This window comes from Choloepus didactylus, chromosome 9, assembly GCF_015220235.1.
Source record: "Choloepus didactylus isolate mChoDid1 chromosome 9, mChoDid1.pri, whole genome shotgun sequence".
Taxonomy (NCBI): domain Eukaryota; kingdom Metazoa; phylum Chordata; class Mammalia; order Pilosa; family Megalonychidae; genus Choloepus; species Choloepus didactylus.
Window position 1 is genome coordinate 115,880,005 of NC_051315.1, and position 12,937 is coordinate 115,892,941.

The 12,937-nt window shown below is 36.9% G+C and overlaps 1 protein-coding gene and 1 pseudogene across 1 annotated transcript in view; one reads left to right on the forward strand and one right to left on the reverse strand.

The window, feature by feature from the left end:
• The window catches only part of ACSL3 (acyl-CoA synthetase long chain family member 3), an 87,309-nt gene that overhangs the window by 44,327 nt on the left and 30,045 nt on the right, over nt 1-12,937 (forward strand). The window contains exon 2 of the mRNA XM_037849526.1: nt 8,747-9,160. Within this exon, the coding sequence (XP_037705454.1) occupies nt 8,783-9,160 (378 nt within the window). The 5' untranslated portion in view covers nt 8,747-8,782. The remainder of the gene's footprint in view (nt 1-8,746; nt 9,161-12,937) is intronic.
• LOC119544518 lies at nt 10,541-11,136 on the reverse strand (annotated as a pseudogene).

Genomic DNA, 12,937 nt, shown 5'->3' on the forward strand with positions numbered 1-12,937 from the left:
TTATTTTCAAGAATATACTCATCGCCTTAGCACCAACCATGCAATTATCAACTAACCACTTCACTTCTTGTATTTCTTTCTCAGTTGAAGGGACCCCCAAAGCATTTTCCCTACATTTTGCTGCCATTGCTCTTAATTCAAGCCTTTACTCTGTTCAGGATTCAGATACAGATAATAGAAACTACACCCTAACCTGAGGAACAGCTGCTACCACTGCCACTGTTGGAAACTGGACAGTCAGGAGCTAGGAATCCTAGCCACTGTGTCTTTGTCATACCACCTTAGCCTCCTGATCCAGGAATAAAGATATATTTAATCTATCTTTGATCTAATTTCCTTATCTCTAGCTTCTGCTACCTCTAGGTTCTATACAGAGTCCTTCTACTGTATACATTGTGAGAAAATATGGACTAAGTTCCTTCCCTAGATCAAAAGCCACAACAATTTGACTTCTAGACCCTGAACATCCTGTTCTCATTTCCGTATCTCCACTCGGCTTCTGCTGGTTTACTTACTGTTTACTAATACATGCTGCTTTTGGTGCTGGTTCAAACTGTGTGGTCATCTGCCCCCACCCCCCACCCCACCATTTGCTCTCAGCTTTTAAGGTCATTAAATTACTACTTGTTCCAAGAAGACTTCCCAGAAAGTGACATTGGGAACTAGCTTCTACCTTTTACTGTATAGTCTGAGGCACTATTTACACTCAATGCTTAGTTAGCATTTCCTCTTGTCTTGCCTTATTACAATAAATACCTATGGGTCTCTTTTTTTCCTCCAACTAGTGGAGGGCAGTAGCCTTATGGGTACCTATTATTATTTTGGAATTGCTGTCTTCGTCTAGCAAAAATACCTTGTACATAGTAGGAGCTCAGAGAATATAATTTGAGTTGAATTCGCTTCATGATTATTTAGTATAACTTACTTTGTTTTCCTATATAACTGATAAAAATTTTCTCTATTTGCATAGATAAGAGGTTAATTGTTTTTGTCCATGTAAACAGATTTTTGAGTTTTAGTTACTGTTTTCATGAAAGTATTCAGGGCTAGGTTAGCATGGACACTGGTAGTAATCTCTTTTTTTTTTTTTTTTTTTTAGGAGCTTTATTAAGGTATAACTCACGTGCCATACAATCCACCCATATAAAGTACACAGTTAAATGGTTTTATTATATTCACAGGGTTGTGCACCTATCACTATATTCAATTTTAGAATATTTTCATCACCCAAAAAGAAACCCTGTATCAATTAGCAGTCCTATCCCATCCCCTGTTCTCCCCCTTCCCCCAGGCAACCACTAATCAAATCTCCTTTCTGTCTCTAGAGTTGTCTGTTCTGGAGATTTCATTTACATGGAGCCATACAATATTTTTTCTTTTGTGACTGGCTTCTTGCACTTAGCATTAGATTTGGAAGGTCCTTCTGTATTGTAGCATGTGTCAGTACTTCATACTTTAATTACTGAGTAATATTCCATTGTGTGGCTGCACTACATTTTAGTTACCAATTGTCAATTGATGAACATTTGAGGTTTTCCCACTTTATGGTTATTGTGAATGATGCTGCTGTGAACATTTGTGTGCAAGTATTTGTGTAAGCATGTTTTCAGTTCTCTTGAGTGTATATACCTAGGAGTGGAATTGCTGGATCACATGGTGACTCTATATTTAACTTTTTGAGGAACCACCAGACTGCTTTCCAAACAGCTGTACCATTTTACATTCTAAGATACAGTGGTTCTAATTTCTCCATATCCTTGTTAATACTTGTTATTGTCTGTCTTATTAATTATCATCACCCTAGTAGGTATGGTATGATATCTCGTTTATATTTCCCTGGTGGCTAATGATGTTGAGCATCTTTTCATGTGCTTATTGGCTATTTGTATATCTTCTTCAGAGAAATGTCTGTTCGGATCCGCTGTTCCTTTTTTAGCAGGGTTATTTGTCTTTATGGTTAAGATGTAAGAGATCTTTGCATATTTTGTATTCAAGTCACTTATCAGTTATATTTGCAAATTTTTGTTCCCATTTGCCTTTTTACTTTTTGATGGCATGCTTTAAAGCACAAAGGTTTTTAATTTTGATGAAATCTAGTCTATCAGTTTTCTCTTTTTTGTTGTTGTTCTTTGTGCTTTTGGTGCCATATGTGAAAAGGCTTTGCCTAACCTAGTGTCACAAGCATTTACTGCTTTTTTTTCTTCTAAAAGTTTTATAGCTTTTAACTCATACATTTAGGCCTATGTTTATTTTTGTTTAATTTTGTGTATAGTACAAGGAAGTGCTCCAACTTCAATCTTTTGCATTCAGGTATCCAGTTTTTTCCAGTACCTTTTGTTGAAAAGATTGTTGTTTGCCCATTTAATTGTCTTGGGACCCTGGTTGAAAATCAGTTGTCCTTCACGTAAGGGTTTATTTTTAGACTCTTATTTCTGTTCCATTAGCTATATTTCTTTTCTTTTGCCGGTACTACACTTTTGATTACTATAGTTTTGTAGTAAGTTTTGAAATCAGAACATGCGAGCTTTCCAACTTTGTTCTTTTTGACATGTGAATCTGCTAACTTTGTTGTTTTTTTTCAAGATTGTTTTGGCTGTTCTGAGTACCTTGAAATTCCATGTGAATTTTGGCTCAGCTTAACAATTTCTGTAAAAATTTGGGCTTGGATTTCTATGTGAATGGTATTGATTCTGTAATTCAGTTTGGGGAATATTGCCATTTTCATAATAATAAGTTTTCTTATCCATGAACATGGGATGTCTCTTTAGGTCATAGGATGTCTTTTAATGTAGTCTTTTAACATCCCTTCAATAATGTTTTATAGATTTTAGAGTACAAATTTTGTCCTCCTTTTGCTGTATTTATTTCTAAGTATTTTGTTTTTGATGGTATTGTAAATTGTTTTCTTGATTTTATTTTGGATTATTCATGGCTAGTGCATAGAAATACAATTAATTTTGGTATATTCATCTCGTGTCCTGAAACCTTGCTGAACTTATTAGCTCAAATAGCTTTTTCTTTTTTAGTGGATTACTTAGGATTTTCTACATAGATGATATCTCATCTGAGAATATAGTTTTATCTGCTTTTCAATCGGGTTATTTTTAATTTCTTTTCCTGGCCTAATTGTCCTGGCTAGAACTTCCAGTACTATTGAATAATAACATCAAGAGTGGACATCCTTGTCTTGATTTTGATCCTAGGAGGAAAGCATTCATTTTTACCATTGAGTGTGATATTACTTGAGGGTTTTGTGTGGATGTCCATTATCAGTTGAATTTCTGTTCTGTTTCTAGTTTGTGGACTATTTTTTATCATGGAAGAGTGTTAAATATTGGTAAATGCTTTATTCTGTGTCTGTTGAGATGCTCATGGTTTTTGTTCTTTATTGTATTTATGTGGATGTTAACTGATTTTTCAAATGTTCAATCAGCCTTGCATTCCTGGGATAAACTCAATGGGTCCCAGTGTATAATCCATTTTATATGTTGCTGGATTCCTCTTGCTAGTATTTTGTTAAGGGTTTTTTGCTTCTATATTAATGTCTTGTGATATCTTTGTCTGGTTTGTTGTAATACTTTTATCTCATGTTGGTATTTGAGTAATACCGGCCTAACAGAATGTGTTGGGAAGCTTTGATGATTGCCAAAAACCTCTACAACTCCCAGCAGCTTCTAATGCCAACTACACAACTCAGTTGAATTCAGTTTTGACTCTAAACTATCTGGAGTTATGCTGGACTCCACTGGTTAAGGGCAGTCCTCTACAAGCTTGTCCTTTAGACATTAGCCACAAGTTCAGAGGCCCTGGCCACCTGCACTTTTGACCTGTCAGGGATGAGAACCCCTTGGATTCTATTAATTTGCTAGAATGACTCACAGAACTCACTGAAAGCGCTGTGCTTAACGATGATAGTTTTATTATAGTAAAAGGATACAAGTAAGAAGCCCAGAGAAGAGATGCATGGTGTGAGGTTTGGGAGGGTCTGAAATGCATGCATTAGTGTCCTCTCTAAACGGAGTCAGAATGTGTCACCTTCCTGGCACAGAGATGTATCTTATCAGTTGTGGGAGCTTTATAGTGTTGCTCAGATTTTCTGTTTCATTGTTGATCTTTGGCCTAGTTCTATCTGTTATTGAAAGTGGGGTATTGAAATCTCAAACTATTTTTTTTGAATTGCCTACACCTCTTTCAATTCTGTTGGTTTTTGTTTCATAAATTTTGGGGTGCTGTTTTAGGTGCATATATGTTTATAAAATTAACTTCCTGTTTGGTTGACCCTTTTATCATTATAAAATGTCCTTTTTTATCACTAGTAATAAATAGTAATGTTTTCTGTTTTAAAATCTATTTTACATGATATTAGTGTAGCTACTCCAAGTTGCTTATAATTACTATTTGCATAGTTTATCCTCTTCATTCTTTTACTTTCAACCTATTTGTGTCTTTGAATCTAAACCATGTCTCCTGTTTACAGTATATAACTGGATCATGTTTTTTCGCTTTTGTCTGACATCTGTGCCTTTTTATTGGTTTGCTTAATGCATTCATATTTAAGTTTTTTATTGATAAAGTTGAATTTACCTCTGCCATTTTATGTTTTGTTTTCTATATATCTCATGTCTTTTGTTTCTGTTCCTTCTTTACTGCTTCGTTTTGCATTATGTGAATATTTTCTAGTATAACATTTTCTTTCATTTTTTTTCCACAGTTTTTAAAGTTATTTTCTCAGTGGTTGTTCTGGAGCTTACAGTATACATTTTAACTTATAATTTCACATTTATGCTAATTCCACTTAGACATAGCACTGTTACTCCTATAGATCTATTTTCCTATTCCTTTTTTTGGTTCTGTTATATATAGTATCACTATATCAGTTAAAAATCCAACAAAATGTTTTTATAATAATTTATAATTTTATGTCTTTTAAGAAGCTGAAAGCAGATAGCAAATACATATGTGTATAGAGTTTGCTGTATTATTATTCTTATTTATTATTTCTGGCTCTCTTCATTTCTTCCTTTCAATTCTTATTCTCAGAGTTGTTGTGCTCCTGCCCACTTGTCTTCTTATAATCACATATGTTACATGTATATGTTATAAGCCCAACAATGTAATTATTTACATACTGTTCTATTCAATTACTTTTTAAATCAAGAGAAGAAAGGAAATATAAAATTATGCTTACTTTTATAATTACCTGCACAATTGTTTTTATTTTTACCAGCGCTCTTTACTTTTTCATGTGTATTCAGATTACTGTCTGATGTCATTTGATTTCAGCCTGAAGAACTTCCTTTAGACTTTCTTTTAAGGTAGGTGTGCCAGCAACGAATTCTCTGTTTTTATTTATTTGGGAATGTTGCTGTGACACTTTAATTTTTAAAAGATAGTTTTGCTGGATATAATCTTGTTAGATGCCCCTCTCTCCATTTGGTTATTTTGAATATTATCCTTCCATCTGGCCTCCATTGTTTCTGATGAGAAGACAGCTTTTAGTTTTATTGGGTTTTCTTGTATGTGATGAGTTGTTGTCGTTTGCTGCTTCAGGATTTTGCTATGATGTATCTGTATGTGGATGAGGTTTCTTGAGGTTTTTGTATGTGTAGGTTTAATAGTTTTCATCAAATTTGAGAAGTTTTCAGGCATTATTTCTTTTGAATATTTTTGTCTCCACCTTTCTTTCCTCTTCTGGTACTCCCAATGTGTGTAAGTTCGTATGCCTAATGGTGTCCCACATTTCTTTGAGGCTCTGTTCATTTTTCTTGGCTCTTTTTGTATCTTTCTTCGTATTGCACAGTTGGTTGATCTGTCTTCAGGCCCACCAGTTCTTCTTTTCTTATAGTTCAAATCTATTACGTTCCTCTATTGAATTTTTCATTTTGACTGTACTTTTCAACTCCATGCTTTCTTTTTTGTAAGTACTACAATTTCTGTCTCTGGTGATAGTCTCTGTTTGATAAGACATTGTCGTCATGCCTTTTTAAGAGTCTTGAAAGTGTGGTTTCCCTTAAATTTGAACATATTTTTAAATATCTACTTTGAAATTTTTCTGTTAAGTTGAATATCTGCGCCCTCTCAAAGGCAATTTCTATTGCTTTTTCCCTTCTGTGTATGGGTCACACTTTATTTATTTATTTATTTTGCATGTCCCATAATTTTTTGTTAAACTGGACATTTTAGGTAATATTTCAGCGAGGTCTCTTTCCTCTGCAGTGCGTATCCTCTGCTATTGCTCCTGAGAGTGCACAGTCTTGGTCATCACAACAGTCATGTTGTGAAATGCCCCCCTTATATGGGATGACATAGTTTTAGCAGGACTCACTTGGTCTCTTTCCAAGATCTCCTTGTTAACCTTCTTGGGCTGCTCTGCCTCTTGGTATCATCCCAGCAGTTATTCATGGCCACTTGATTGCTCTTGTTTTGGATGAAGCCCTGGGGCATAAGTGCTCTGCAGGTTGACCCAATTAAGTTGGACCCCCTTTGCTGGAGTTATCTTTGAGGCCTTTGTGGCTTGCCCTGACTCCACGAGTCTTCTTAGGTGTCTTTCCATCCTCCCTGGTTCTCTCCATTAAACCTCTAGTTGGTCTGTTCTTTCACTTGTTGCCATCATGGAGCTGCCATCCTTGTCTTAATTGCTTACCACCAAAATCTGCATCTTTTTCAACAGTGCCATTAGGCTTGAACTTCCCTGTGCTCCATTCCAAAGTGAGTTCTCTTAAGGATCACTAAGTAGCTATTTGTTCTTATGGTTTGTCTCTCTACCCCTGTACCACTGCTCTGAACTTGGGGTCAGGAGTAGCAGCTTGATTTTCTGCATTGGGTGGTGGCTGTAGCCACTGTTTTTCTGGGCTTGGAAGTTCTCTCCATGCATGGAACCTCTACCTTATGCCTGAGCAAGCTGGGGCAAGGGTGCTCAGTGCCAAATGTTCTTGACCTGTCTTGTCTGTGGTAGAGCTTCCTCCCTGCTAGTGGGAACTGGGTGAAAGAAGGAATTCCCAGGACCTCTTGACTATGCTTGCATAGAGTAGAACTTCTGCAACACAGAGCTGGGGGGCTGGGGAATGCTGGCACCCTGTCTGGGGAGAAAGCATAGTTGTAGTTTGGGAGCCCTTTCTTGTCGACACCTGCATGGAATAGAGCCTTCATTTCACTGAGGTGGGTAGGGCAGGGGAGTGAGTGAGTGATCATGGCTCAAATGTCATAGACTCCTGCTATTCTTACCTAGATTTAGTAGATTTTCTTAAATAACTTTTTAAAATAGGTTTTTTTTTTTTTTTTTTTTTTTTTTACAATTTTCACCGCTTATGTTTGTTTTGCTGAGTAAAGGGTCCATGGAGTTCCTCACGCCTCCTTCAGAAGTGCTTCTATTCAACCAGTAGATTCTTATAGGGTAATTGGCCTGAAAATATGTTTAGATGCTTCCTTAAGTTGTTTTTAATAATGATCTAAGTTTCTTCAGTTTAAAAATTTGTAAAGTGCAGACTATTTGCTTTTCTTTTTTCTTTTTCTTTTTTTGTGATAGTATGTATGCCACATTGTATTTCCCATTTTAACTAACTTCACATATACAATTTGGTGGCATTAATTTCATTCACATTGTTGTGCTTCTGTCACCACCGTCCATTACCAAAACTTTTCCATAACCCCAGACAGAAATTCTGCACCCATTAAGTATCAACTCCCTATTCTATTTGCTTTTTTAGTGTTGTGAAATTGATTGACATTAGAGAAGATAATTGACTTTATTAGGAGACATAAGCTTAAACTTTGTTCAAATGCTCTAAGAGTGTAATGTAATTAGTAGTCTGCTTCAATTTTTGTTTGTTTAGAAATGTTGTTATTATGTACATCCACACAAAGGCTGTTTCCTTGCCTGACACACTTTTCCCCAGACAGGCTCATGGCCCGCTCTCCCTCTCCCTTTGTAAGGCTCTATTCAGGTACCGCTTCCCAGAGATGCTCCCCCGATCACCTTTCCAGGATTGCCCCAGTTTTATTTTCCGTCATAGCATTTATCATCACCTTAGCTTACATACATTCTATGTACAAATATACATAGATGTTTGTTGTCTACATTTCCCAATGAATGTGTAGGCTCCATAAGAGCAGGGACTTAGGCTTCGTTCACTGTGATATTCCCAGTACTTAGAAAAGTATCTACGTAGTACTCTCCATAAATCAGATAAATGCAAAGTATACTGCCTTAGGCTTCGTTCACTGTGATATTCCCAGTACTTAGAAAAGTATCTACGTAGTACTCTCAATAAATCAGATAAATGCAAAGTATACTGCCTCCTCTCTTAACAATTTAACCTGCCTATTTGAAGAATATTTAGAGCCACTGTAGGAAATAGGTTTCATGTTACCTGCCAACTGCAATTTCTCGCCCTCTAGGGTGAGAATTAGGCTCATTGGGAAGGACTGTTGTAATTACTTAGCTATGACTGCTAGGGCCATGAGAGGAGAATGTGGTACGTGTGCAAAGTTCTTACCATCCCTAATGCAGTGAGACACTGAAGAACAGGATATGGGTAAAAATTTTGTCTCCATTCTTTTGTGACCCTTGGTGGTTCTCTGACCACTGGGAAGTGTTTGAGGATAGTTGGTGTAAGGTTGGAAAGACCACTTTTTTCCATACGATGTGGAAAGTGGCGGGGGGGGGGGATATTTATTTCCTTACTAATGTGAATAATTTTTCTTTAAAATTAATTAAAAATGATGTTCTTTCCTTTCTTCCTTCTAGATTCTTGCTGAGATCTGTTCGATATTTTGAGCACTTATGAATAACTACGTATCTTCAAAACCATCCACAATGAAGCTAAAGCAGACCATCAATCCCATTCTTTTATATTTCATACATTTTATAATATCACTTTATACTGTTTTAACATACATCCCATTTTATTTTTTGTCCGAATCAAGACAAGAAAAATCAAGCCAAATTAAAGCAAAGCCTGTAAACTCAAAACCTGAGTCTGCATACAGATCTGTTCACAGTTTGGATGGTTTGGCTGCAATATTATACCCTGGATGTGATACACTAGACAAAGTTTTTATGTATGCAAAAAACAAATTTAAGGACAAAAGGCTTTTGGGAACACGTGAAATTTTAAATGAGGAAGACGAAGTACAACCAAATGGAAAAATTTTTAAAAAGGTAAGGTGAGCTTTCATTGCCTTTGCATTTCCTCTGGGAAGAAAAAAAGAGACGATCTTTGTATTAGTTAGGGTTCTCTAGGAAAACAGAATCAACAAGGGATATCTATAAATATAAGATTTATAAAAGTGTCTCACGCAACTGTGGGTATGCATAAGTCCAAATTCCGTAGGGCAGGTACCAGACTGGCAACTACAGTGAAAATGTTTGATGAACTCCTCAGGCAGCAAACTGGCAACTTGGATAAACGTGTTTGATGAACTCCTCAGGCAGCGAACTGGCAACTTTGATGATTCCTCAGGAAATACTTTGCTGGTCAGCCAAAGAAGAAGTGAAGGTCCTCTGTCTGTCTTGCTTAAAAGTCTTCAACTGATTGGGTTAAATACAGCTAACTGTGTTCTCTCATCGTGGAAGACATGTCCTTTGTTGATGTAATCAGTCACAGCTGCAGCCAATTGACTGATGATTTAATAAACCAGCCTTCTGGTTTATTACCCAGCCACAAATGTCCTTGTAGTAATGGTTAGGCCAGACAGCTGGGTACCATCACCTGGCCAAGTTGCCACATAAATGTAACCATCACAATCTTGTATTGCCTTTGAATTTCCTTGGAATAAAATGCACTCTTAGAAATGGGGGTGAAGGGAAAGCAGAGCCTGCTTCTGTGGGAATTTGCTGATGTTCCATGAGAAACAGGGAAGGAAGGGAATTAGGCTATGCTCTAATCTCTTTCCATTAAAGAGAAGCCTGGACTTGTTCTGAATTTTCAGAATGAATGAGGATGGCTTTCACTGGTATGGAGTACTTCTCAACCTAGATGAAAACCAGGGCTGGGGTAGAATGTCTAGGACAGTTTTGGGTATGAAACCATTATTTGCTGATAGTTGCAGAAGTTCCCCTGTTCTTCATATGCTCCTGGTTTTGGGATGTGACCTGCTATCTCTGATTTTAGTGTGGGATGCTTAATGTTTTGGTACTTTGGTTATGGCAGTTGCATGGCTTTGTTGTTATTGTTGTTTTTGGCTTACATTATTTTATTCATTAAAAAATATATATAGTATATAGTATTATAGTAGATCTGTTTTATGATTAATGTGTAATAATTGATTCTGTCAAATAATCATACCATGGCTATTGTGGTAATCTCCAAAACAGATTTAGGTAAAATTACATATTTATGTACTTCAAAGGCTACCAAGCACTTAAGACTTCATTACTGATGATTTGAAATTTGAGGCCAAGCACACAATTCAAAATATGCATTATAACTGACTTAAGGTGAAAAAGTAGGCTGAAAGAAACCACAGGATTCAGAACAATTAATCCATGTATTTCACTTGTGTTAGAGCCATAACATGAACAGCAAATATTGGGTGTTTGTCACAGCTCTTTTATTGTGGTGTGAAGGGCTTCTGGACATCTAAGGTGACTACACAGTGGGTGGGGAAACCTGCTGGAGGCCTCGCCAAGAGCTTGTTGCTTTTTTGTCTCTCCTTTCTTGGGTTCTTGTTTCAGTCTGTAATCAGCCAGGACAGCCTTGATTGCATCTTCAGCCAGCATGGAGCAGTGCAGTTTCACAGGAGGAAGGCAGAGTTCCTTGGTGATAAGTGTCTTTTTGATGGTCAAGGCTTCTTCACCTGTTTTCCTTTTCACCCGTTCAGTGGCTAAGGAGCTGGAGGCAATTGTGGAACCATAGCGAAATGTTTTAAATCTACCATCCACAATCGTCCCCTTTTCATCACTTCAATCTGCAATTTCACTATGTTACCACAAGCTGGAGCCCCCACCAGTCCGGTTCCAACATTTTTAGTTGTCTTGTCAAGGGATCCCACATTTCTAGGATTTTCATAATGTTCAGCAACCTTCTTGCGATAGAGCCGGGTCAGGGTGGACAACTCCTGGGCGGGCGGGCACTGGCTCTGCAGTAGCAAGGCCGATGCAGACCCCCTTAGATGACCCACTCCAGCCACCATCATTTTGTAGGGACGTGCCTGTGCCATCCAAGAGTTGCATGGTTTTAAAAATTCGTTTCTACAAGTAGGGAAGAACCTGCCAATGTTGATTTGAAACAGGAGAGAAGACATCTCTTAGAGGCAGTATAAGGTAGTGGTGAGGAGCCTGGACACTAGACTTACATTATGGGTTTGAATTTCTGCTTTGCCACTTACTAGCTGTGTGACCTTAGAAAAGTTATTTAGCAAATCTGCTTCGGTTTCTTTAGCCGTAATATGAAGATAACAATAACTGTTGGCATTTTTTAGTATTTATCATGAGCTACCACCACATACACACAGAGACACACGATGTGCTTAGTACAGTTTTTGGCATATAGTTTGTTACTATTATCTTGAGAATTCAATGGGGGAAATTAGTGGTTACATAAAAGTTAACATCATGGAGTAGTGCAGGACTATGAAGAATAATAAGTGTAGAAATGGCATTTGTGTCAAATGCTGTTTCTGAACTGGACACGTGAGTTTCTTACAAGTGGTTCTTGAAGCTCTGATATGGGTAAAAATTGAAAATACAGTTGTTTTTAAGAGGCAGTAAGATTATCTGTAGTTGGTTGATATTTTAGCTGGGTTGTAGGTTTAATTTCTGTGTAGGCCAGGTTGTTTTTTCTCTCATCCTTTCTTTCCAGCTACAGCCTGACACCGGTCTTCTTTTTTCTATCAGTCATGCAGCGACTCACAACTATGAAATGAAAAACGCAGAGCTCCTCCCCTTACTGGAGGGTCAGGGAATATTGCTGAACCTATTTAATGTCCCATTAATCTTGCAACTTATTTGCAAATTCCATACCTCATTTTCCTCTAAACATACTGGAGATGGCAAGCAAATTAATGTTAGTAAATCCTAGAAACTAGAAACAGTTTAACTCTGGTCCACAGAGTCTGTAATATTCCTCACTTTAAATGGGGTGGGTGACTGTATCTTGTTTTGCCTGGAACAGTCTGATACATTCTTCTTGAGTCTGTCTTGGAGAGATCTGGTAGTTATTTATAAAAGGTACCAAAGCCAAAGCATTAGTCTAAGCATATATGACAGAAATTCTGTTTTAGCAGGAAACTTAATGTTTCTCCAGTAAGCCATGCTTATGCATTCTATGGGGCTAATGCTATCTTTCAGTCTTCATTTAGTGCTTAAAGCAGCAAAGTAGCTCCCAAGTATGTAAAAAGGATAAACATTTGCATGGTGAATATGAAGTTTCTTCTTAATTCATGTATCAGTATATTTAGGACAAAATAAAATCTCATCCCTAAATTTGGCAGAATAAACACAAGGAAGTTTTGTCCCCCCCTGATGTGTTTGTGTGAGTGTATGTGTGTGTGTGTATGTGTGTGTATGTGGCTTTTTTCTATTCAGTACAGGGATTTTTTTAATTTCCATATGCCAGAAGCTCTGTCTACCAAAATTGGCATTTGTGTTTATCAAACTTTGTTCAAAAGGCTTTATATACTCTGATGTGTAGAAAACTTGTTTTATCTTCCTTATCTGAAATTAGGATCGTTGGGAAAGTAAAATTAATTTTTAGGTTTTGTGTATGGCAAATGAAGTACATACATATTTTCTGTATCTTATTTTTTTTTTTAATCATCATTTTATTGAGATATATTCACATACCACGCAGTCATACAAAACAAATTGTACTTTCGATTGTTTACAGTACCATTACATAGTTGTACATTCATCACCTAAATCAATCCCTGACACCTTCATTAGCACACACACAAAAATAACAAGAATAATAATTAGAGTGAAAAAGAGCAATTGAAG